This window comes from Aquarana catesbeiana, linkage group LG07, assembly GCF_042186555.1.
Source record: "Aquarana catesbeiana isolate 2022-GZ linkage group LG07, ASM4218655v1, whole genome shotgun sequence".
NCBI lineage: Eukaryota > Metazoa > Chordata > Amphibia > Anura > Ranidae > Aquarana > Aquarana catesbeiana.
In genome coordinates, this window is record NC_133330.1 from 6314096 (window position 1) to 6341099 (window position 27004).

A 27004-nucleotide genomic window follows, 5' to 3' on the forward strand; every position below is an offset into this window, starting at 1 on the left:
CCCCCCTTATGTATTTATACATGGAGATCATATCCCCCCTTATGTATTTCTACATTATGATCATATCCACCCTTATGTATTTATACATGGAGATCATACACCCCTTATGTATTTCTACATGGAGATCATATCACCCTTATGTATTTATATATGGAGATCATATCCCCCCTATATATTTATACATGGAGATCATATCCCCCTTATATATTTATACATGGAGATCATATCCCCCCTATATATTTATACATGGAGATCATATCCCCCCTTATGTATTTATACATGGAGATCATATTCCCCCTTATGTATTTATACATGGAGATCATATCCCCCTTATGTATTTATACATGGAGATCATATCCCCCTTATGTATTCATAAATGGAGATCATATCCCCCTTATGTATTTATACATGGAGATCATATCCCCCTTATGTATTTATACATGGTGATCATATCCCCCTTATGTAATTTATACATGAAGATCATACCCCCCTTATGTATTTATACATGGAGATCATATCCTCCCTTATGTATTTATACATGGAGATCATATCTCCCCTTATGTATTTATACATGGTGATCTTATCCCCCTTATGTATTTCTACATTATAATCATATCCCCCCTTATGTATTTATACATGGAGATCATATCCCCCTTATGTATTTATACATGGAGATCTTATCCCCCTTATGTATTTCTGCATGGAGATCATATCCCCCTTATGTATTTATAGATGGAGATCATATTCCCCCTATATATTTATACATGGAGATCATGTCCCCCTTATATATTTATACATGGAGATCATATCCCCCTTATGTATGTATACATAGTGATCATATCCCCCCTTATGTATTTATACATGGAGATCATATCACCCTTATGTATTTATACATGGTGATCATCATAGCCCCCTTAAGTATTTATACATGGTGATCATATCCCCCTTATGTATTTATACATGGTGATCATATCCCCCCTTATGTATTTATACATGGTGATCATATCCCCCCTTATGTATTTATATATGGTGATCATATCCCCCTTATGTATTTATACATGGTGACCATATCCCCCCTTATGTATTTATACATGGTGACCATATCCCCCCTTATGTATTTATACATGGTGATCATATCCCCCTTATGTATTTATACATGGAGATCATTTCCCCCTTATGTATTTATACATGGAGATCATATCCCCCTTATGTATTTATACATGGAGATCATATCCCCCTTATGTATTTATACATGGAGATCATATCCCCCTTATGTATTTATACATGGAGATCATATCCCCCTTATGTATTTATACATGGAGATCATATCCCCCTTATGTATTTATACATGGTGATCATATCCCCCCTATGTATTTATACATGGAAATCACATCCCCCTTAATGTATTTATACATGGAGATCATATCCCCTCTTATTATTTATACATGGTCATCATATCCCCCCCTTATGTATTTATACAAGGAGATCATATCCCCCTTATGTATTTATACATGGAGATCATATCCCCCTTATGTATTTATACACGATGATCATGTCCCCCTTATGTATTTATACATGGAGATTATATCCCCCCTATGTATTTATACATGGTGATCATATCCCCCCTATGTATTTATACATGGTGACCATCATACCCCCCCTCATATATTTATACATGGAGATTATATCCCCCTTATGTATTTATACATGGTGATCATATCCCCCCTTATGTATTTATACATGGAGATTATATCCCCCTTATGTATTTATACATGGTGATCATATCCCCCCTTATGTATTTAAACATGGTGATCATATCCCCCCTTATGTATTTATACATGGAGATCATATCCTCCTTATGTATTTATACATGGTGATCATATCCCCCCTTATGTATTTATACATGGTCATCATATCCCCCCTTATGTATTTATACATGGAGATCATATCCCCTTATGTATTTATACATGGAGATCATATCTCCCCTTATATAATTATACATGGAGATCATATCCCCCTTATGTATTTATACATGGAGATCATATCCCCCCTATTTATTTATACATGGTGATCATATCCCCCCTTATGTATTTATACATGGTGATCATATCCCCCCTTATGTATTTAAACATGGTGATCATATCCCCCTTATGTATTTATACATGGTGATCATATCCCCCTTATATATTTATACATGGTGATCATATCCCCCTTATGTATTTATACATGGAGATCATATTCCCCATTATGTATTTATACATGGAGATCATATCCCCCCTTATGTATTTATACATGGAGATCACATCCCCCTTATGTATTTATACATGGAGATCATATCCCCCTTATGTATTTATACATGGAGATCATATCCCCCCTTATGTATTTATACATGGTGATCATATCCCCCTTATGTATTTATACATGGTGATCATATCCCCCTTATGTATTTATACATGGAGATCATATCCCCCTTATGTATTTATACATGGAGATCATATCCCCCTTATGTATTTATACATGGAGATCATATCCCCCCTTATGTATTTATACATAGAGATCATATCCCCCCCTTATGTATTTATACATGGAGATCATATCCCCCCTTATGTATTTATACATGGTGATCATATCCCCCTTATGTATTTATACATGGTGATCATATCCCCCTTATGTATTTATACATGGAGATCATATCCCCCTTATGTATTTATACATGGTGATCATATCCCCCTTATGTATTTATACATGGAGATCATATCCCCCCTTATGTATTTATACATGGTGATCATATCCCCCTTATGTATTTATACATGGAGATCATATCCCCCTTATGTATTTATACATGGTGATCATATCCCCCTTATGTATTTATACATGGAGATCATATCCCCCCTTATGTATTTATACATGGTGATCATATCCCCCCTTATGTATTTATACATAGAGATTATACCCTTCCTTACATATTTATACATAGAGATCACATCCCCTTCATGTATTTATACATGGTGATCATATCCATGTCATGTCTGGAATTTGTAGTTTATTCAGCCACTATGCCCTCTGACCAATCACAGCCTGCGTCTTACCTCTTACCTACGTTGATTTTTGAGCGGTGTTCTGTCAGATTAGCAAACCTGTGCGATCGGCAGACTCTCCGCTGCTTTTAAAATTCAGCATCTAAACCGTCCGACGGATTTCTAAATACTGAACTTCACCATATAAGATCAGCTTACTATTAAAATTACTTGTGAAATTCAAGACTCCGGGTTGGTTTATTGAGGTGGAGGAGCTGATACCCAAGATGGCCGCTCAGTAAGCTAGAGTGGCAGACACGCTGACATGCTTCAGAGGCCGGAGACGCTGTAAGGCGGCAAGCTGCGGGGAGCTGACAAACATCCGCAGCCTGGTTCATAACAAGACGGGCACAAACAGCATAACTGGGGAAGACTAGAGAAAAGCTTTACCTGTGGGGTTCTGGCTGAGAGACCGGAGACCGAACCACGAGGGCGCACAGCCACACGGGTGCCTGGCGGGTCTGCACACGCAGACGGCGGACTTGGCGGAGACGGCTCGGTGGCGGGAGCGCGCGGAGTGGGAAGGTCTTGAGGATCAAACCGGCAGAGATCAGGAGGCTAAGAGATCCCCACACTGTGTTACGCTGTATGAGGAAAATCTTACCAGGCAAAGCTACTACTGCACGGAGCTGGTAAGATAATTAAATATATCACTGACCTGATTTGTATGGACATATAAGATACCTGCAAGATAATACATGGAAAGATTTTGGGAACCCCTGTACGCCAAAGACTGTTATTTAACATATGGTTACTTCCCTGAAATAATATACTAGCTGACCTGTGGATTTGATTGTGTGGCTTGTGGAAGGAGAGCTCAATTACTGTTTAAAGGAAGATAAGGAAAATTTAAGCACAAAGTATACTGAAATCCCAAAACCGACTGGAGGGAGTAGAGAGGGAGAAAGGGATATGAGAGAAGAAAGCAAAATTTAAAATAAGAGGTTACATATGGTAGCACTCCCTCATAGAATATATTAAAGGACAGACGAGGGATTTTAACCTCGGGACTATAACTCTTCACAAAGAAAAGGGCTGGAGAAACTACTACAGGGAGGTGGTTGATAAAAATCGGTAAAATATGGCGCCCAAAAAGGGAAATAAAACACCGCAACCTCAGAAAAATAAGAAAGATAAAGAGGAGGGTAAAAGTAAAAACCCCACTGGGACACAAACTACACAAACGGCAGATATCAAGGAGATATTTCAACAATTACAGCTACAATCTCCCCGTGCAATGCAAGCCGTACAAACGCCACAAGATATTTCAAATATAGCGGAAATTTCGGGGGCATCTAGATCATCAGGAGAAATGCAATCACAACACCCCAGAAGTAGCTCACTATTAGATACCACAGGCTCGGGTAGTGATCCAAAAGAATTGGAAAAAGAGCATTGGGATATGAGGAAATATATCCAATCCCTGCCAACCAGGGAAGATATGGACCAATATGTGTTTAGATTGGAGAATTCATACAAAATGGAGCTACTTGAGCTTAAGGAGTCTATCAAAAACACACAAGAAAAAACAGTCGCACTAGACACTAAAGTCTTAAAAATTGAGCAGGAATCAAGGAAGTTAAAGGAAAATATGCAGAAACAAGGAAAACAAATACATCAGCTAATTAACAATATGGATGAGCAAGAAAATAGAAGCAGGAGATCCAATATTAGAATAAGAGGTTTAAAAGAGGATGTTGGGGCCAAAGAGTTAATAAACACGCTGCAAAAGATATTCCAAGAACTAATCCCGGGGATTGAAATAAAAGATTTGATAATCGATCGGGCCCATAGAACAACAGGAATAAGAAGATTGGATCCTAGCATGCCACGAGATGTTATATGCAAGATGCACTATGCTCATATAAAAGACAGGATTATGTACGCTGCACGTCTGAAGAAGTCTATTTTATATGAGGGTGCCACAGTACAATTTTTTCAAGACTTGTCTAAATTTACGTTAGACCGCAGAAGGGCGTTAAAACCTCTAGTGGAACAGTTAAGGAAGAGTAATCTCCAGTATAGATGGAAATTCCCATTCCAATTACAGGCACAGAAAGAAGGTCATAGAACTACCGGACTGGCCTATTTCATATATAACAAATGCTTAGATAATCGTGCTGAGATGATGGGGGAGGGGGGGGTGGGGGGTAGAGAGCCTCTACAGCACGTGCTATTGGGGGGGATGGGGGGGGTTTCTTTTTTTTTTTCTTTTTTTTTTTTTTTTTAACATAGGGTCCTGCACAAATTTTGAACACTATATTTTTTTTTTTGATAGTTGATAATTACGTTATTGGGGAGTGGAGTATGAGATTTGGTTAGGCATTGATACACATTCTATATAAGTGGTGATTATTTTATGCAAATTGACAAACACTGTAATAAACACTGCTTGTAGGTATATTGGGGGAGGAGGGGTTATGGCGTTTTTATAGGGGTGGGATAAAGGGATAGATGGGATGGGGAGGGTTAAAATGTTTTTTTTTTTTTTTTTTTTTGTGTGGTAAACATAGTGTCTAGTACAAATTTTGGAACACTATCAATTTTATCGATACCTGACATTAACACTATGAGGGAGTGGTGTGTGGGATTGGGTTAGGCATTGTTATAATTTTCCTTTTTTTTTTTTTTTTTTTTTTTGCATATAAGTTGTGATTATTATTTGCATAATATTATTGTTATTACTGTTTGTAGGTATATAGGGGGATGAGGAGTTATGGGGTTACATTGGTGTATGATGGAGGGTGTGTTGGGGTGGGGGGGGGGATGGGGTTTTTTTTTTTTTTTTTGCTCTTTTCACATATAGTTGGTAAACATAGAGTTACGCACAAAGCTTGTACAACATACTTTCTTTTGATAGCTGTTATTAACCAAGATGGGAGTGTGTGTAAGATGGGGTTAGGTATTGAGACTCTTTTTTTTCAATTGATGTTGGTATGTGAATAATGATAACACTATAATACTCACTGTTTCAGGTACCTTAGGGGGATGGGTGGGTCATGGGGTTTTATATGTGTGCGCCAGGGAGAGTGTTAGGGTGAGGAGAGGGTGGGGTTTTTTTTTTTTTTTTTTTTTTTTTTTGGTTTGCCAGGACCAGAGTATATTATATAATATCACATATCAGGAAGTTGGTTTTCGGTCATGTAGTGGTTTTGCCATGATTTTTATAGTTTCTAAAGGTTCTGAGCATGTATTCTATCGATATTCTATGTATGGGGTTATACATGGATTAAATGATGTAGAGATTTGTTAGAGGGAGAGCGTTGGGATGGGGGTTTCCCCCTTTCCCCCCTTTTTTTTTTTTTTTTTTCTCTTCCCCCTCGGATTAGTTATGGTATTATTATATATATATTCTCTAGATTGTTGCAGAGTGATGTAGTTGTGTGATCTGGGGAGGTTGCTATCCACTATGAAAGGATGTTTCCCCCCCCCTGATCCCAATGCCAGCAGGGTGCTGGGTAATGTAATGAAATATAAGTTTTTTTTTTTTTTTTTGTTAGTATATTTAAAAGTCAGCGTGTTACCACCGACTGGGTGGCGGTAATTGGAAGTCAGGCTCCGTTCCCCCTAGTTTAGGGAACTTACATTAAAGTAAGATAGACTGTTTATAGTCATTAGGATACGAATTGGTGTGTGTGTGAGGGGGCGTGTGTGGGTTGTATAGATTTTTTCTCCCCTTTTTTTTTTTTTTTTTTTTTTCTTTCCCTTCCCTTCCCTTTGCCCTTTTCTCCCTAAGTTGTGAAGAGCAATGAATATCTGTTCCTACAATATTAGGGGTTTAAACTCGGCTTCAAAAAGATCACAGGTTTTATACTCTCTTCACAAGCAGAAGGTTGGGGTCATCTTTTTTCAGGAGACGCATTTTCGGACGGACCATATTCCTAATCTTCGAAATAAATACTACACCACATGGTTCCATGATTCCTATGGGTACTCTAAGTCGAGGGGGGTGTCTATCGCAATTCATAGAACAATTCCTTATCAAGTCATAGAAGAATGGCGCAATAGGGATGGCAGAGCAATACTACTTAAGCTTATTATATATGGTAAAAAATACACCCTCATAAACCTATATCTACCTAATCAAAATCAGATTAAAGTAGGCTTGCAACTGATAAGTCAACTTCTGGGAAAAGCAGAAGGTATAGTAATAGTCGGGGGGGATTTCAATTTTGTTATGGATAGCGAGATTGACACCACAACACCGACGACAGCTCAGAGTAGTAAAGATAAGAAGAAATTTAAAGAATTATTGACTAAATGTCATCTGGTGGATATATGGCGCCTCCTGCATCCGATAGAGAAGAATTATACATTCTATTCTAACGTTCATGGATCATATCATCGTATAGATTTCTTCCTAATAAATCAGAGAGGGATAAACAATATCTTAGCTGCGGAGATAGGTTACTCAGTATGGTCCGATCATGCACCCGTGTTTCTGAAAATAGATCTACTCTTGGGGAAGAACAATAGGGGTAATTGGCGTCTTAATGACAACCTACTCTATGATGAGGGGTGTGCAATGGAAATAAGAAAAGCAATAATGGACTTCACTAATGATCATAATGGAGATACTACGTCCTTGCCTATACAATGGGAAGCATTGAAATGTGTTCTGCGGGGTTTATTTATAAAACATGGGGCTAGATTGAAAAAACAGAAAAATTGTAGAATAACTCAATTATTTAAAGCAATAGAGAACGCGGAAACGCACCATAAACAAAATCCTACACGTGAAACATTAATGATAGTAACAGAGTTAAAAGCAGAACTGCAAACACTATTAAATGAAAAGACATTATATGTTAGGGATAAAAGCCGGGCCCTATTTTATCAACAGGGCAATAAGCCAGGTAAACTACTGGCGAAGGCCCTAAAAAACAGATGCAGCACAGTACCGATTGCCAAGATAAAGACGGATGTCGGAGATATGAGTTATGATCCAAAAGGGATTCTTAAAGAGTTTCAAGCATTCTACACGAAATTATATAACATACCTAACTGTAAGACGGATAGTAACCCAGAATTGGTCCAACAAAAAATACAACAGTATATAAAGGAAACGGCAATCCCGACTTTAACACCCATGGAGTCATGCCAGCTTGAGCGCGACTTTTCTATGGAAGAAATTCAAACAGTAATTGACTCGCTAACACCCGGGAAAAGTCCAGGCCCGGACGGCTTCACCCCTCGGTTTTATAAAACTTTTAAAAAGGAACTTATGCCCATAATGAGACAGGCCTTTAACGCGGTATCTACAGCAGTGCCCTTTTGTTCTCAGAGTATGCAGGCGTATATCACTCTTGTACCAAAACCGGATAAGGATCATACCCTGTGCGGGAACTACAGACCGATTTCCTTGACAAACCTTGATCTTAGAATATACTCAAAAATCATTGCCAATAGACTTATCCCTACAATACCTGATTATATACACCTGGACCAGGTAGGATTTGTCAAGGGAAGAGAGGCTAGGGATAATACCCTGAAAACGCTTACATTGATGGAATTTGTACAGAGGGGCTCCATCCCATCCTGTTTATTAGCAATAGATGCTGAAAAAGCATTTGACAGGGTGGGATGGAGCTTTCTTAAAGAGACACTTATACAGTGGGGGCTTGGGTCTGTAATGATAGATAAGATAATGACCCTGTACCAACATCCAACAGCCAAGATCCGGGCGAATAGTAGCTTGTCCGGGGAAATAGCTATAGCAAATGGAACCAGACAGGGCTGTCCTTTATCTCCAATATTATATATACTAATCATGGAACACTTATTAAATGCAATCAGGGCAAATAAAGATATACAAGGTGTAAGAGTGGGGGATATGGAGTACAAGCTGTCTGTCTATGCAGATGACATCTTGCTGTATGTTACAAACCCGTTAACAACACTACCAAACCTGATAATGGAGTTTAATCGTTTTGGCACCCTGAGTAATTTCAAAGTCAACTATAATAAATCCGAGGCAATGAATATTAATATGTCTAAAGACTTGGTAGAATTACTTAAGAAGGACTTTTCCTTCCGATGGCAGGAAAATGCTATTAAATATCTCGGTACCTATATCCCTAGGGACTTGAAGAAATTGGAAGAATATAATTATATCCCGCTGGTGCAAAAAATAACGAAAACTCTCCAGATATATAATAGAGGCACTTTCTCATGGCTAGGCAGGGTAAATGTTATAAAAATGGACATACTTCCAAAGATATTGTATATCCTACAAACGATCCCGTTGTTCCCTGCAGCGAACATCTTGAAAAAAATATCCAGGGTTATTGGGCAATTCGTCTGGGTAGGCAAGATGCCTAGAATTAGTAGAAAAGTACTAAACATGACTAAAGCAAACGGGGGTCTTTCTCTCCCGGATATAGCAATATATCTTAGGGTGGTAATGGTTACTAGAATGGTAGATTGGTTTCATAATGGGAACAACAAACAGTGGGTGGGACTAGAGGAAGAGATCACAGGGTTGAAGCTGAAATCTCTGCCTTGGATTAAAAAAATGTATAGTTCGCCGTATGGTTATATACCCTTTTTAGTGGCTTCAACAATGAAAGCGTGGGACATACTGATCAAAGCGGGACGAGTATCTACTTTCAGAGGACCCATGACCCCTCTGTTTGACAACCCAGAATTTCCACTTTCACTTAGAGTAAAATCATTCCTCAAATGGCATAGTCATGACGATACGAGGATAATAGAAACATTGGAGGGAAATAAGGTGCTTCCGTTAGAGACCATGGGGGAGGAATATAGAAAAGAATGGATGCAGCATGGTCTACTCCAAAGATATGTTACATCCCTTATAAAAGAAGTAGAAATAGTTAGACCCTTAATGGCGTTAGAAAAAATCCTTATTCATGCGGATAGACCGATACATGTACTATCGAAAGTATATAAAATCTTAATTGAGGAGGATCAGAAGGTAGAGTTGCCATACATTAAGAAATGGGAAGAGGAACTGGGGGTGGAGATCCCCAGGAAAAAAATGGGAAAAAGCCATAGCAGTTACACATAAACTCTCAGTGTCCACTAAGCACCAAGAAAGAAACTATAAGATCCTAGCTAGATGGTATAAGTGCCCAGTGGACCTTCATAGGATAAGTCCAATCAATAAAGAGGAATGTTGGAGATGTCAGGAAAGGACAGGTACAATGTCCCATATATGGTACTATTGCTCTAAAATCCTTCCATTCTGGCAGAAAATTTTTGAGATTTTCAGGGCTATGACAGCGAAGGAACTATACCCAAATATACAAATTGCAGTACTATCTATGATACCTGGATCACTGAAAAGTATAAAGAAAGGCCCACTAAAATATTTCCTAACAGCTGCGCGTACATGTATAGCCAGAAAATGGAAATGCGTAGATGCACCCTCCATGTTGGATTGGGAGTGTGAGATGACGGAGATGCGGACCCTGGAGGAAAGAAAGGTGATAGAGGAAGGATCTAATAAACAGATTAAACGGACAACAGCTACTTGGGATAGGTGGGCAGCGTATAGTGCCTCGTCAGAATTACTACGTGTGATACAGGAGGCTGGGAACCATTAAGAATATAGATGTATATGATAGTGAGAGTAGAGGTTATATTTACCCTCGATCCCCCCCTTCCCCCCCCCCTTTTTTTTTTTTTTTTTTTTCTTTTTTCTTACCTGTTTTTGTCTGTTGGTAGGTTTGTGGGGTAGGTTATGCATGGGTTGTAAGATAGGGTTGTATGGTTGATCGCTAGGTTGTATTTAGGTGGTATTTTTACAGGATGGTAGTATCGGATTATTTCATATTGAATAACCACCATCTATGTGATGCATGATGTATGTGCTTTTCTCTTTATGTTTTTATTGTAATAATGTCAAAAATTGTAAACTGTTTGGATAAATAAAGATATTAAAGAAATTCAAGACTCCGGTGGGTGTAACAAGATGTCCGCTTGCCGCTTTCTCACTGTATCCTTACTATGGAGGAGTGTGGGGTGTAGCAAGATGGCGGCAATGGAATGTCACTTCCATTACAAATTCTGACGAGTCACCTAATCTGACGGAACACCGGGTTATCGCTGGATTGGAAGGTGTCTATAACATTGGATGGTCACAACTTTAATAAAGGAGTAGAGAATGTCCAATATGGAAAGAGAATTTTCACTGACTCTGACATCAATCATCCAATCATGTGCCAGCAAAACTTCCTTGCACATGATTGGCTAGTGAATTTCGCCTTCATTAAGTGATAATTCCCTCTTTGGGGTCTGTGGGGTACAATGCTGGAGATAGGATGAGTATTGATGTGAGTTCTGTATTTTATTTCTGGGGGGGCAATGATTTATTTTATAACTTTATGATGGTTTTAGACTTTATGCTGATTTTAATCAAATAATTAATAAAATGAATGAAACGATCGGTTTACAGGATTACAGATATGTGATAAGAATATTGATTAGGAATAAACAGAGCGACTCTTATATATCACTGAATATGATTTTTATTATGAAGGTGATGATCAGATAATATAACATTGATGGATATCGGATGAGATTTATATATCAGGCAGGAAATTAAATGATTGATCACATCATTGGTGTGGTGAGCTCCGCCTCCATCCAATCACATTTCTTCTGGATCTCCGGATCACTCGTTACAGAGGTCCCCTTCGCAGCACCTTATATTAGGGTCAGTTAATTCATATTTCATACATTCTTGACCTGTAAAACACCCCCCGGTGAACCACGTTTTACCTGAAAAACAACAGAATGTAATAAAAAGATGATTAGAAACAAATAAAAGGAAATGATTCAATAATAGCGACAAAGAGAAACAATTCTCTGTCAGGTGAGTCGGGATTTCGTGTACCATTTAACCCCTTTGCTACCAAGGTATGTTTATAGCTGTCCTGGGATTTAAGGGGTTAAAGCAGTAATGGTCAACTTGAAAATTATAGAGGGTCTCCAATGCGGCCCCCCGACACGTCCAGAGGGCCACACGATAGCAATGTATTTTCACACATCAATGCCCAAATTTTGATCCTGCTGAACTTTTTAACTGTAGTATGCACTTAGGAGGTTGGAGTACTACAACCCCCAGCATGAAGAATTTATACTTTAATACTGCTGCCCAACCACACAAAATAATTATACACCCAAAAATGAAGATTTTTTTGAAAGAAAATTAAAATGACCTGTGTACTGGGAATGATATGTAATAATTTTTTTGCCCCACTGTATATATATTTTATATTTTTTTATATTTTAAACAAATGACGAAAGACCAAACATTTTGTGAAAAAAAATACTTTTTACTTATTGCTATAAAACATATCCAATAAGTTCTGTGTATTCTGCTACATGTTTTTGATTTTTACAAATCTAAATAAGTGTCTATTGATTGATTTGCGTAAAATCTATATCACCTACAAACCATGGAATACTGGAATTTTTATGTATTTTTTTACACTGCTAATGGCGGCAATGAACAACTTATAATGGGACAGTGATAGTGCAGTGGGTGATCTGACACTAACTGACCTTGGGGGAACTGACCAATTGCCACTGTAATCACCAATGACAGTAATACAGTGACCAGTGATAATGCTATACACTGTCACTGTACTAATGACACTGGCTGGGAAGGGGTTAACATCTAGGGGTGATCAAGGAGTTAAATGTGTGCCTAACTATGTGTAATGTGTGTACAGTGTGCTGCTTTTACTAAGAGATCTCTCACTCCCTTCCTACAGCTCTGTGTTGGTAAACAACACAGAGCTCTGGGCTGTGATTGGACACAGCCAATCAGCAGGTCGTGGCCCTGAATCATTGGCTGGGACTTGCTGACAGGTTCCTGCTGTGTGCAATCACAGTGGGTGCAGGGCGGGCGGTGTGTGCGGCCGATACCCCGGAAGTAGGTAGTGGTGTTCGGGTATGTTGTTTTGCCTACAGCAACCGCCCATCCGCAGTACATTGTGGGCAGGCGGGCGGTCTCTAAGTAGTTAAAAAAAATACAACTTTTATTAATGCAGGTTAAAATCATAAAATCAATTAAACACAAAATACAGTAGCATATTGCACCTATATGTAGAATAAGATGGTGGCCCCAACCAAAATTTACTCTGTTAACCACTTCCTAACCGTGCTATAGTCGAAAGATGGCTACAGTGTGGCTCTGTTGTTCCAGCAGGGTGTCCATGGATGTCCTCCTGGAACCACGCCCCTCGCTCACCCCCTGGGGCACGCATCTGGTGCGCTCTGTGATTGCTGGGTCCTTTGGACACAGCCGATCAAAGATCATAGTAAAGGGCCAATCACAGCTGATCACAGTGTAAACAGACTTGCCAGTTATCGGCAGTACTTTCCTCATGCACTGTCACAGTGTGAGGAGAGGAGAGTCGGTAACTGGCAATCCTGACAAGGGACATGTACGCAGATAATCAGGGCACTGATCATCAATGTCCTGATTATTAGTGCAACACTATTAGTGCCAATCAGTGCCCATTAGGGATGAGCTTCGTGTTCGAGTTGAACCCATGTTCGACTCGAACATCGGCTGTTCGATCGTTCGTCGAATTGCGAACGATATGGGCCATTCGCACCAAATTCGTGTGGCGTGTCACGGCCCATAATTCACTGCGGCATCGCAGTGCATTGCTGGCTGATGATTGGCCAAGCATGCACTATGACCCGCATGCTTGGCCAATCACAGCGCCGCCTGAACAGAGAGCCGTAATTGGACAAAGCCAAGGAGGCTTTGGCCAATTATGGCTCAGGGGATTTAGTACACGCCCCACACTATATAAGGCCGCCTGCACGGCGGCCCTGTGTAGTGTGTGTTCCGGCGTTCATTGAGAGAGAGAGAGAGAGAGAGACAGACAGTGACATTTGATTTGAGTTAGATAGATTAGGCAGAACAGTCAGTCAGTTAGCTGCACTTACAGTGTATTGTGTATATATATGCATCCCAGGTGTTGCATATATATATATATATATATACACTGTATTCAGTTTAGCTAGATCCGTTCTTGTTATCTTCCTACTGACAGGCAGGCTTGTCTTGTTACAGTATTTACAGCTACCTGAAGAAAATTACTGGCGTTCCTTTGATCCTATTAGTACCACAGTCAGGCAGCTAGACTATTTACAGTTAGTGCAGTGCGTCCTGCTCACAGTGTTCAGCTAGATCCGTTCCTGTTATCTTCTTACTGACAGGCAGGCTTGTCTTGTTACATTATATACAGCTACCTGAAGAAAATTACTGGTGTTCTTTTGATCCTATTAGTACCACAGTCAGGCAGCTAGACTATTTACAGTTAGTGTAGTGCGTCCTGCTCACAGTGTTCAGCTAAACCTACAAGTTAGTGGGGTGCGTCCTGCTCACAGTGTTCAGCTAAACCTACAAGTTAGTGTGGTGCGTCCACCTCACAGTGTTCAGCTAAACCTACAAGTTAGTGCAGTGCGTCCTGCTCACAGTGTTCAGCTAAACCTTCAAGTTAGTGCGGTGCGTCCTGCTCACAGTGTTCAGCTAGAATTGTTCCTGTTATCTTCTTACTGACAGGCAGGCTTGTCTTGTTACAGTATATACAGCTACCTGAAGAAAATTACTGGTGTTCTTTTGATCCTATTAGTACCACAGTCAGGCAGCTAGACTATTTACAGTTAGTGCAGTGCGTCCTGCTCACAGTGTTCAGCTAAACCTACAAAAGTTAGTGGGGTGCGTCCTGCTCAGTGTTCAGCTAAACCTTCAAGTTAGTGTGGTGCGTCCACTTCACAGTGTTCAGCTAAACCTACAAGTTAGTGCAGTGCGTCCTGCTCACAGTGTTCAGCTAAACCTACAAGTTAGTGGGGTGCGTCCTGCTCACAGTGTTCAGCTAAACCTACAAGTTAGTGGGGTGCATCCTGCTCACAGTGTTCAGCTAAACCTACAAGTTAGTGCGGTGCGTCCTGCTCACAGTGTTCAGCTAGATCCGTTCCTGTTATCTTCTTATTGACAGGCAGGCTTGTCTTGTTACAGTATATACAGCTACCTGAAGAAAATTACTGGTGTTCTTTTGATCCTATTAGTACCACAGTCAGGCAGCTAGACTATTTACAGTTAGTGTAGTGCGTCCTGCTCACAGTGTTCAGCTAAACCTACAAGTTAGTGGGGTGCGTCCTGCTCACAGTGTTCAGCTAAACCTACAAGTTAGTGCAGTGCGTCCTGCTCACAGTGTTCAGCTAGAATCGTTCCTGTTATCTTCCTACTGACAGGCAGGCTTGTCTTGTTACAGTATATACAGCTACCTGAAGAAAATTACTGGTGTTCTTTTGATCCTATTAGTACCACAGTCAGGCAGCTAGACTATTTACAGTTAGTGCAGTGCATCCTGCTCACAGTGTTCAGCTAAACCTACAAAAGTTAGTGGGGTGCGTCCTGCTCACAGTGTTCAGCTAAACCTACAAGTTAGTGGGGTGCGTCCACCTCACAGTGTTCAGCTAAACCTTCAAGTTAGTGCGGTGCGTCCTGCTCACAGTGTTCAGCTAGATCCGTTCCTGTTATCTTCTTACTGACAGGCAGGCTTGTCTTGTTACAGTATATACAGCTACCTGAAGAAAATTACTGGTGTTCTTTTGATCCTATTAGTACCACAGTCAGGCAGCTAGACTATTTACAGTTAGTGCAGTGCGTCCTACTCACAGTGTTCAGCTAAACCTACAAAAGTTAGTGGGGTGCGTCCTGCTCAGTGTTCAGCTAAACCTTCAAGTTAGTGTGGTGCGTCCTGCTCACAGTGTTCAGCTAAACCTACAAGTCAGTGGGGTGCGTCCACCTCACAGTGTTCAGCTAAACCTACAAGTTAGTGTGGTGCGTCCACCTCACAGTGTTCAGCTAAACCTACAAGTTAGTGTGGTGCGTCCACCTCACAGTGTTCAGCTAAACCTACAAGTTAGTGTGGTGCGTCCACCTCACAGTGTTCAGCTAAACCTACAAGTTAGTGGGGTGTGTCCTGCTCACAGTGTTCAGCTAAACCTACAAGTTAGTGGGGTGCGTCCACCTCACAGTGTTCAGCTAAAGCTACCTGTAGAAGGTTGGTGGTGTTCTCATACTACAGGCAGGCAGTTGATTTTGCTAGCTGCAGTATCAGTACATATATATATATATATATATATATATACATATCCCAGCTTAGTGCAGCTACAGGCAATTAGTACGTCTGGAAGGCCAAGAAGGAGAGGCAGACAGTCACAAGCCAATAAGAGAGGGCAAGCAGGCTCTGTGTCTAGTGCTGGTCATGGAGACGGTGCATCCTCATCAGCATGTGGCCGTGGGACACGCTTGGGCTTTTTTTCAGCAGCTGGCCGTGTTGAGCCACAACATGCGGAAGACTTGGTCGAGTGGATGACCAAGCCGTCCTCATCCTCCTCATCCTCTCTCACCCATGCTCAGGGTACTTTGTCTGGCAAAGCAGCGGCCTCTTCCCTCAGCTCAATGTCATCAGTGACTCCTTCCCTAGCCCCACCATGTCCTCCTGAGGAGTCCCTCAAACTGTTTGACCACAGTGTTGGGTACATGCTCCAGGAGGATGCCCAGCGTTTGGAAGGCTCTGATGATGATACTGAGCTCGATGAAGGCAGTAACATGAGCACAGACAGAGGGGGTGCCCAAGAAGGACAGCAATCTGGCAGTCATGCTGCAGCATACTGCCAGGTTTGCTCCAGTGATGAGGAGGGAGGGAATGATGAGGTCACTGACTCAACGTGGGTGCCTGATAGGAGAGAGGAGGAGGAGGCGGCACATCACCAACGAGGCAGGATGCCCTCCAGGGGCCAGCCTAAGGGCAGCACATTGACTGCATCACACCCCAAAGCTCCACATGTGCAGGGCGCTGCAGTCTCTGCGCGTTATTCAAAAAGTTCTTTGGTGTAGGCCTTTTTTGAGATGAGTGCATCAGATCGCACCGCTGCTATTTGCAACATATGTCTCAATCGTATCTCGCGTGGCCAAAACATCTCCCGCTTGGGTACCACATGCTTGACCAGACATATGTTGACCTGCCATGCAGTTCGTTGGCAAGCGTATCTAAAAGACCCACACCAAAGAACAAAGAGGACCTCTCCTTGCTCCTCATCAGCTGAGATCTCCAACCCCGCTATACCTTCAGTCCTCTCTGAGACCTGCACTGAGAGGAATGAAGGTGTAGAATTAGGTGTGTCACAGCCAAGTACTTGTGGGCAATCTGCTTTTGGTACACCGACGTCAGATTGCACCATGCAAATTTCCCTGCCCCAGCTGCTGCACCGCCGAAAGAAGTTTACTCCCAGCCATCCACATGCGCAGCGGTTGAATGCTAGCTTGGCAAAATTGCTAGCACTTCAACTGCTGCCTTTTCAGTTGGTAGACTCTGCCCCCTTCCGTGAGTTTGTGGAATGTGCGGTTCCTCAGTGGCAGGTACCTAAACGCCACTTTTTCTCACGGAAGGCGATTCCGGCTCTCTACCGGCATGTGGAAGGCAATGTCCATGCCTCGCTGGACAGGGCGGTCAGCGGTAAGGTGCATATTACCACTGACTCATGGTCCAGCAGGCATGGACAGGGACGTTACTTAAGTTTCACGGCGCATTGGGTGACTCTGCTGGCAGCTGGGAAGGATGCAGGACAAGGTGCAGTAGCGTTGGAGGTTGTTCCGCCACCACGCCTCCAAAATTCTAATGATTGTGACACACCTCTCTCCTCCACCCCCTCCTCTTCTTCTTCCTCCATGGCCTCTTCCTGTGCTTTGTCCTCGGAAGCAGCTGTGCTCCATAGCCATTCAAGGGGCTACGCAAGTACGCAGGCCAAAAGATGCCATGCGGTGCTTGAGCTGGTGTGCTTGGGGGACAGGAGCCACACTGGGGCAGAGGTTCTGTCAGGTCTGCAGGGGCAGGTTCAGAGGTGGTTGACACCACGCCAACTTAAGGCAGGAATGGTGGTTTGCGACAATGGCACCAACCTCCTCTCTGCCCTCCGACAGGGACAAATGACCCTGTTTGGCTCACGTCCTTAACTTGGTGGTGCAGCGGTTCTTGGGCAGGTACCCGGGCTTACAGGATGTACTGAGGCAGGCCAGGAAAGTCTGTGTGCATTTCCGCCGGTCATATAATGCCAGTGCTCGGCTGACGGACCTCCAAAAGGAGTTTAACCTGCCCAAGAACCGCCTAATCTGTGACATGCCCACCAGGTGGAACTCAATGTTGGCCATGCTGCAGCAGCTGCACACGCAGCAGAGGGCCATCAATGAGTACCTGTGCGACTATGGCACCAGGACAGGGTCAGGGGAGCTTGTTTTTTTTTCCCCACGCCAGTGGGCCATGATCAGGGATGCATGCACTGTCCTGTCACCATTTGAGGAGGCCACGAGGATGGTGAGCAGTGACAGTGCATGCATCAGTGACACTGTCCCCCTTGTCCACCTGTTGGAGCACACGCTGCGTGGAATAATGGACAGGGCACTTGAGGCAGAACAGAGGCAGGAAGAGGAAGACTTCCTTAGCTCTCAAGGCCCCCTTTATCCAGACAGTGTTTCTGCATGCCCGCCGATCACACAGGAAGAGGACGAGGAGGAGGAGGAGGAAGATAGTGTCAGTATGGAAGTGGAGCCTGGCACTCAGCATCAGCAGCAGTCTTTAAGGGATGAGTCCCAAGAAACACATGGACTTGTACGTGGCTGGGAGGAGGTGGCTGCGGACCATGTCGTCCTTAGTGACCCAGAGGACTCCGGACCGAATGCCTCAGCAAACCTACGCTGCATGGCCTCCCTGATCCTGCAAAGCCTGCGTAAGGATCCTTGTATTCGTGGTATCAAGGAGAAGGACCAATACTGGCTGGCAACCCTCCTTGATCCATGTTACAAGGGTAAGGTTGCGGACCTTATCTTGCCATCGCAGAGGGAGCAGAGGATGAAACATCTTCGGGAGGCCTTGCAGAACGGTCTGTGCAACGCGTTCCCAGAGACTGGGAGGTTACAAACTCCTGTTTCTGGACAACGTGTTGCTGAGGCTTCGGTCAGTCAAAGAAGGAGCGGTGGAGAAGGTGGCCGTCTGACCGATGCGTTCAGACAATTTTTTGGTCTGCAGCCCCAAGGTATGATCGGTTCCAGCAACCATCGCCAGCGTCTGTTTTACATGGTGCAGGAATACCTAGGGGCAAGATCAGACTTGGACACCTTTCCCACCGAAAATCCCCTGGGTTACTGGGTCTTGAGGATGGATCACTGGCCAGAGCTTGCACAGTATGCAATTGAGCTACTGGCCTGTCCTGCATCCAGCGTTCTTTCAGAACGCACATTCAGTGCTGCTGGAGGCTTTGTAACACAGGGTGCGTCTGTCCACCGACTCGGTCGAACGACTGACCTTCATAACAATGAATCAGTCTTGGATCACCACCAGCTACCAAGCACCTGATGCTGATGTAACCGAATAATTTTTTTTTAAATCTCAGATCCCTTCAAAGACTGCCTATGCTGATGCTGAGTGACTATCCCTGAGTAATTATCCTCTTTCTCCTCAATCATCACGCTGATAGCTTGAAAGAACATTTTTGGTTCTGGGCGCCACCACCAATGCCTAAGGCACAATTTTTCAACCCCTGTTTAACAGGGGCGTGTGATTACAATTTTTGATGCAATACTTTGCAGCAGGGCTCGTTCCTGCGTTCCAACTAGAGTGTCTGTGAGGGGTTGCAGTGTTGTAGCAACAGCACAAGTGCCTAAGGCCCAATTTTTCTGCCCCTGTTTAACAGGGGCGTGTAATTACAATTTTTGATGCAATACTTTGCAGCAGGGCTCGTTCCTGCGTTCCAACTAGAGTGTCTGTGAGGGGTTGCAGTGTTGTAGCACCAGCACCAGTGCCTAAGGCCCAATTTTTCTGCCCCTGTTTAACAGGGGCGTGTAATTACAATTTTTGATGCAATACTTTGCAGCAGGGCTCGTTCCTGCGTTCCAACTAGAGTGTCTGTGAGGGGTTGCAGTGTTGTGGCACCAGCACCACCACCACCACCACCACCAAAGGCCCAATTTTTCTGCCCCTGTTCAACAGGGGCATGTAATTACAATTCTTGATCTAATATTTCACAGCAGGGCCCATTTCTGCACCCACCAAGAGAGAGTGAGGACTTACAGTGTTGTGGCACCAGCACCACCACCACCACCACCAAAGGCCCAGTTTTTCTTCCCCTGTTCAACAGGGGCATGTAATTACAATTCTTGATCTAATATTTCACAGCAGGGCCCTGTGAGGGCTTACGTTGTTGTGGCCACAACAACACCTAAGGGCCAAATTTCTGCTGAGTATATAGGGCAGGCTCCTACTTTCAAACATCTAATTTACAAACGACTCCTACTTGCAAACGGAAGGAGACAACAGGAAGTGAGATGAAATCTACCCCTAGGAAGGGAAATTCTCTCCTGTAAGAGTTAATATGGGAAAAACATTTCTCCTTTCCACTGATGCTTTCCAATCCTTGTTCCACAAAAAACCCCAAATTTTCAAAAAACATTTGTCATTGGGACAGAAAGTGAGGTGAAATCTTCTGAAGAGGAGCACAGACAGCAAAACAAATGTCACAGGGGTGATAACCCTTCCCTATGTTTTTCAAAAAGCTTAAAAAAGATTTTTTGGCTGGAGCTAAACACGTTAAAAATGTAGCCGTTCAAAATGACAAACAGATTCTACTTAACAACAAACCTACAGTCCCTGTCTTGTTTGCACCGCCTGTATACTGCTGTTCAGAGTATATAGGGCCTTGTGGCCCCACACCTTTCCTTATTTTAATTTGGGTGCGGGGTTCCCCTTAATATCCATACAAGACCCAAAGGGCCTGGTAATGGACTGGGGGGTACCCATGCCGTTTGTCTCACTGATTTTCATCCATATTGCCAGGACCCGACATTACATTAAACCCGCAAGCAGTTTTAAATGAGATTTTTTCCTTTAAAAATGACATTTGGTGCAGGGACTGTTCTAAACATGGGAAACATGCGCCACTTTACAGGCATACTATAGACACCCCCCAGGTACGATATTTAAAGGAATATTTCACTTTTTTTTTTTTACTTTAACCATCATTGAAATCACTGCTCCCGAAAAAACGTCCGTTTTTAAAAGTTTTTTTTGCATTGATACATGTCCCCTGGGGTAGGACCCGGGTCCCCAAATCCTTTTTAGGACAATACCATGCAAATTAGCCTTTAAAATGAGCACTTTTGATTTCGAACGTTCGAGTCCCATAGACGTCAATGGGGTTCTAACGTTCGTGCAAATTTTCGGTCCGTTCGCAGGTTCTGGTGTGAACCGAACCGGGGGGTGTTCGGCTCATCCCTAGTGCCCATCAGTGCTTCCCATCAGTTCCCATCAATGCTGCCTATCAGTGCGCATATCAGTACTTATCAGTGCCCATCAGTGCCGCCTATCAGTGCCCACCAATGCCACCTATCAGTGCCCATCAGTGAAGGAGAAAAATTACTTATTTGCAAAATTTTATAATAGAAACTAAACAAAGGGGGGAGTTCTCGAAAGTTTTTATTGTTTATTTGTTTAGCAAACCCAGTGGTGATTAAATACCACCAAAAGAAAGCTCTATCTGAATGGGCACAGTGTTCTATGACCGCGCAATTGTCATTCAAAGTGCGACAGCTCTGAAAGCTGAAAATTGGCCTGGGCAGGAAGGGGGGTGAAAGTGCCCAGTAAGCAAGAGACAGCGATCAGTCAAAAGTACTTTAAAATGTCAATTTTTGGGAGTGCTGCCATCCATTTACTTAAAGCTCAAAACATTTTGTGGGCTTCCACTTCTTCAGGAGCAGATGGTGCAAAATTGGAACGAGAAAAGCGTTGGCTGGGAGAAATAGCCCAAAAGATTATGTATTACTAGAAAAAGATATTTCCTAAGCAAGTATTAGGGCCCTATGAGACTTCAGGTGTTAGGTGGATATACAAGTATATATATAGTGGGGAAAATATTGATCTGATCACTTGCAAAGAAATGAAGGGTCTAGAATTTTTATCATAGGTGTATTTTATAGGATAGAGACAGAATATCAACCAAAAATCCAGAAAAAAAAACATAAAACAAATGTTATAAATGGAGATGCAGTTCAGTGAGTAAAATAAGTATTTGATCCCCAAGCAAAACATGACTTATTAGTTGGTGGAGAAACCCTTGTTGGCAAGCACAGAGGTCAGATGTTTCTTGTAGTTGGTGACCAGGTTTGCACACATCTCAGGAGGGATTTTTTGGTCCACTCTTCTTTATAGATCTTCCCTAAATCGTTAAGGTTTCTTGGCTGTTGCTTAGCAGCTCAAAGTTTCAGCTCCCTCCATAAATTTTCTATAATATTAAGGTCTTTAATGTGCTTCTTCTTCAGCCACACTTTTTTTGCCTTGCCGGTATGTTTTGGGTCATTGTCATGCTGGAAGACCCATCCACCACCCATCTTCAGTGTTCTGGGTGAGGAAAGAAGGTTCTCCTCCAAGATTTTACAATACATGGCCCCCATCCATTGGCCCCTCAATGCGGCAAAGTCGGCCTGTACCTTTAGCAGGGAAACAACCCCAAAGCAGAATGTTTCCACCTTCGTGCTTGACTGTAGGGATGGTGTTCTTAGGTTCATAGTCAGCATATTTCTTGTTAGAATTACTGCCCATGATCTGATGTTCATGGTAATACCTCACGTGTGGGACAATCGTTGTTTGTGTGCATGCAGGAAGGACATATGCGTTTACCTTTGTGTGCAAGCCCGGGGGAACGTGCAAACTTTATTTTTTATTTTTTTATGCTGTTGTTATCACTTTTATTGCTGTCACAGGGAATGTAAACATCACATGTGACAGTAATAGGGGATGACAGGTCCTCTTTATGGAGAGATCTGGGGTTTATAATGAATGTAAACATCCCATGTGACAGTAATAGACGGTGACAGGTCCTCTTTATGGAGAGATCTGGGGTCTATAATGAAAGTAAACATCCCATGTGACAGTAATAGATGGTGACAGGTCCTCTTTATGGAGAGATCTGGGGTCTATAATGAATGTAAACATCCCATGTGACAGTAATAGACGGTGACAGCTCCTCTTTATGGAGAGATCTGGGGTCTATAATGAAAGTAAACATCCCATGTGACAGTAATAGATGGTGACAGGTCCTCTTTATGGAGAGATCTGGGGTCTATAATGAATGTAAACATCCCACGTGACAGTAATAGGTGGTGACAGGTCCTCTTTATGGAGAGATCTGGGGTTTATAATGAATGTAAACATCCCATGTGACAGTAATAGGCAGTGACAGGTCCTCTTTATGAAGAGATCTGGGTCTATAAGACACCAAATCCCTCATCTGCCCTTAAAAGCATTTTCTCACACCAAGATCAGTATTTTCAAATGCTTTTGTTTTTTGTAAATGGCGCTGTTGACATCCGAGTACGCCGGAAAGGTATGTCAGGTCATCACTTCCAGGTTTTTTTTCACATTAAAGCTTTATTCAATGAAACATAGAATGTTACCAAAGGTACATAAGATGATCAAAGCACTGGCTGGTCGATCAGGACTCCCGTGAGACGGGGGATCCTAGTAAAGCCATGGAAGGCAGTGGGGGGGATGTTGCCCCCTGCTGCTTGTAAAAGCAATCCAGCGGCTATTTAGCCGCTAGTATTGTTTTTACAAGAGAGCTGGCCACTGGCTATAAAAAATGATACCAGCATGATGCCAGGTAAGTGACTGTTCGAAAAGTGGTTAAGCTGGCGTCCATCCTGACGTCTGGACTTTCCAGGCAAGTTGTAGGAAGAGGGTCCCCATCCCAGATGTATGATATGACCCTTCACAGATTACATAGAAAAAGTTTCATTTCTTTATTGTACCTCACAGGACACAGAGCAGCCATAGTAATTACTATGTGGGTTATAGGCCACCTTCAGGTGACACTGGCACACCCAAGACAGGAAGTTGCCTCCCTATTTAACCCCTCCCATACCGGGAGTACCTCAGTTTTTTCACCAGTGTCTAGGTGTTGGTCATGGGTAAAGAAGTTCTAAAGAGAGCTCCGCTACAGGGTCCTTACTGGGTCAAGGAGCTGTGCAACTGGATCCATTCAAAGTGCCTTGAAGAGGTCAAGGGATGTTGCCTTGGCCTCTTGGAAGAAGAATGAGGTTATGCCTGTAATTGCTTCTCCATGGAGAGCTGGACCCTGGGATCCAGCACTTTGGTCTTTCTTACAAATACTTAAAGTTTTTCTGGCAGGGTGCTGTACAGGTCCAGGAAAGAGGACCCTGTAATTGGGGTCCCAGTCCCTGAAGGTCTGTCATGACTTGACCCGCCATGATGGGTGAAGTTTGGGTCTGTCTGGTCTCCAGCAGTATCCTGCGGTGGGGGGGGATAAGGTGAGATAAGTGAAGACAATCCTAAGGAACACCTGTGGATTTCTTCCTGTTTTGAGTAAAATGTTGTCTTGCCTATCTTTCACCACTAGAGGGTGTGAATGCTTAAGACATAGCGGCTCTGAATAGCTCTGAATGGGTCAGCTGACCTTTCCCCACTCTCTAGCCTTGAAAGGAATTAGGAGGGGGATCGCCATCTGCTCAACGATCCCCCTAAGAAGATCCTCTTTCTCCTTCCCTTCCCCCTCTGCGGCCAACTCATGGGCGCGCGCGTGCATCTTGATAGATACGATCAGCCAGCAAGGAGAAAAGGGGGTGTTTAAAGCGCAAGCCGACGTGCACATGGATTCGGAGTGTATGTTCGTAACAGCTCAGGCGATGGTTTGGTCGGCCTATAAGTTACCCTCTGCTGAGGTGGCTGAAACCTCAATTCCCTCTTTGGGGTCTCTAAGGCCTCCTCAGGCCTTACATGCTTTTCCACTCCATCCATTATTGGAACAGCTTTTAGTTGCTGATTGGGAGCACCCAGTTAAGCATTTTATTCCTCCAAAAAAGTTTTTCTTACTTTATCCTATGGAGGAAAAATTCACCAAGAAATGGAGTGTGCCAGTGGTTGATGGCGCTATTTCTTAAGAGTCTAATTTGTCCAGTGGACAATGTCCAGGTGTTTAGGGACCCAGTACATAAGAGACTGGAATCTCTGCTTAAAACCTCCTTTGCTATGGCCGTTGATTCAACCTGCAGTGGCAGCAATTGGTGTTTGTCAATCCTTAAAGTACCAAATGAAGCAGGTCATAAGATATGTGCCTGCTCAACAGGCTCAGGACATGGCTGATCTGCCCTTATGTTTTGCGGTTGACGCTATTAACGACTCTATTCATCAGGCATTGCTCTCTTGCTAGTGCAGATGCGCAGAAGTCTGTGGCTAAAGCACTGGTCAGCCGAGTCACAATGCAAGAGGCTGGTGACTGGGTTCCCCTTTCATGGGGAACAGCTGTTTGGGGAGGATTTGGACAAATACATTCAGAAGATTTCAAGTGGTAAAAGTACCCTTTTACCAGTGAAAAGGAAGAGTAAACGTCCTTCCTTTAAACGTTCATCCTCTCCAGGACCAGGGGCAACAGCCTCCAGGCAGTCACAATGGCCTCTGCTGTCAGGTTCTACAGGTAAACCTCAAGGTCAAACCCAGGGGCCAAAGAAGCCCTGGGGACAAAAGCCTACAAAGCCTACAAAGCAGAGTCCCAAGGCCTTCCTTTGATGGAGCGTCCCCGTTCAAAAGGGTGGGGGGAAGGCTTCTGCAGTTTTCAGAGACTTGGCAGGAGGAGATCCAGGACAAATGGGTCATCTCCATAGTATCTCTAGTCTACAAGCTGGAGTTTCGGGAGTTTCCACCATCCCGTTTTCTAAAATCGAACGTGCTCAAAGACCTAACAAAAAGAGGATCTTTGTTTCTGGCACTAGACCGTTTGGTGTCTCAGGGGGTAATCATAGAGATTCCCACAGGAGATCAGGGTATGGGATTTTATTCAAATCTCTTCATGGTTCCAAAACCGAATGGGGATGTCAGACCCATACTGCATCTCAAGGACCTAAACCAGTTCCTAAACATCCATGCTTTTCGAATGTAGTCAATGCGGTCAGTAGTTTCCACCCTACGGGGGGAAGAATTTCTGGCATCAGTGGACATCTACATGTACCCATTTGTCCCGCTCACCAAAAGTTCCTATGCTTCGCGGTAGAAAGTCACCATTTCCAATTTGTGGCCCTACCCTTCAGGTTGGCTACTGCACCTCGGGTATTCACAAAGGTGCTAGCCTCACTACTGGCAAAGCTAAGGACCCGGGGTATAACAGTGATGGCATATCTGGACGACCTGCTGCTGGTAGATCAGTCAATCGCTCGCCTAAATCAGAATGTGTCCACCACAGTCAAGTATCTGGAACACTTGGGATGGATCGTCAACTTCGAGAAATCAGCCTTACATCCAGCAGGAAAACTGGAGTATTTGGGTCTGGTCATAGACAAGACCCAGAGAAAGGTGTTTTTGCCCCAAGCAAAAGTCAGTGCTATAAAAGAGCTGGTCCAGCTGATCAAGGCGAAGAAGAATCCTTCCATCCGCCTATGAATGAGGTTATTAGGGAAGATGGTGGCTTCATTCGAAGCAGTCCCCTATGCCCAATTTCGTTCAAGACTGTTGCAAAACAGGATTTTGTCAGCTTGGAACAAGAAAGTCCAAGTCTTGGATTTACCGATCAATCTGACCCCAGGAGTTCGTCAGAACCTCAGTTGGTTGTTGGTAGCCAAGAATTTGCAGAAGGGAAAATCCTTTATGCCGGTTACTTGGAAGATTGTGACTACAGATGCCAGTCTGTCAGGCTGGGGAGCAGTCCTAGAGGAGACTACAGTCCAAGGGAAATGGTCTGAAGTTGAGAAAACCTTGCCCATTAACATCCTAGAGATTCGGGCGGCACGTCTGTCTCTGAGGGCCTGGACATCCAGATTGCAGGATTGTCCCGTCAGGATTCAATCCGATAATGCCACAGCAGTTGCCTACATC

At 43.2% G+C, this 27004-nt stretch overlaps 1 protein-coding gene across 1 annotated transcript in view; it reads right to left on the reverse strand.

The window, feature by feature from the left end:
- Positions 1–11546: 11546 nt before the first annotated feature.
- Positions 11547–27004, reverse strand: part of LOC141102344 (CD59 glycoprotein-like) — a 47584-nt gene continuing 32126 nt past the window's right edge. The window contains exon 3 of the mRNA XM_073591300.1: positions 11547–11822. Coding sequence (XP_073447401.1) covers positions 11716–11822 — 107 coding nt within the window. The 3' untranslated portion in view covers positions 11547–11715. The remainder of the gene's footprint in view (positions 11823–27004) is intronic.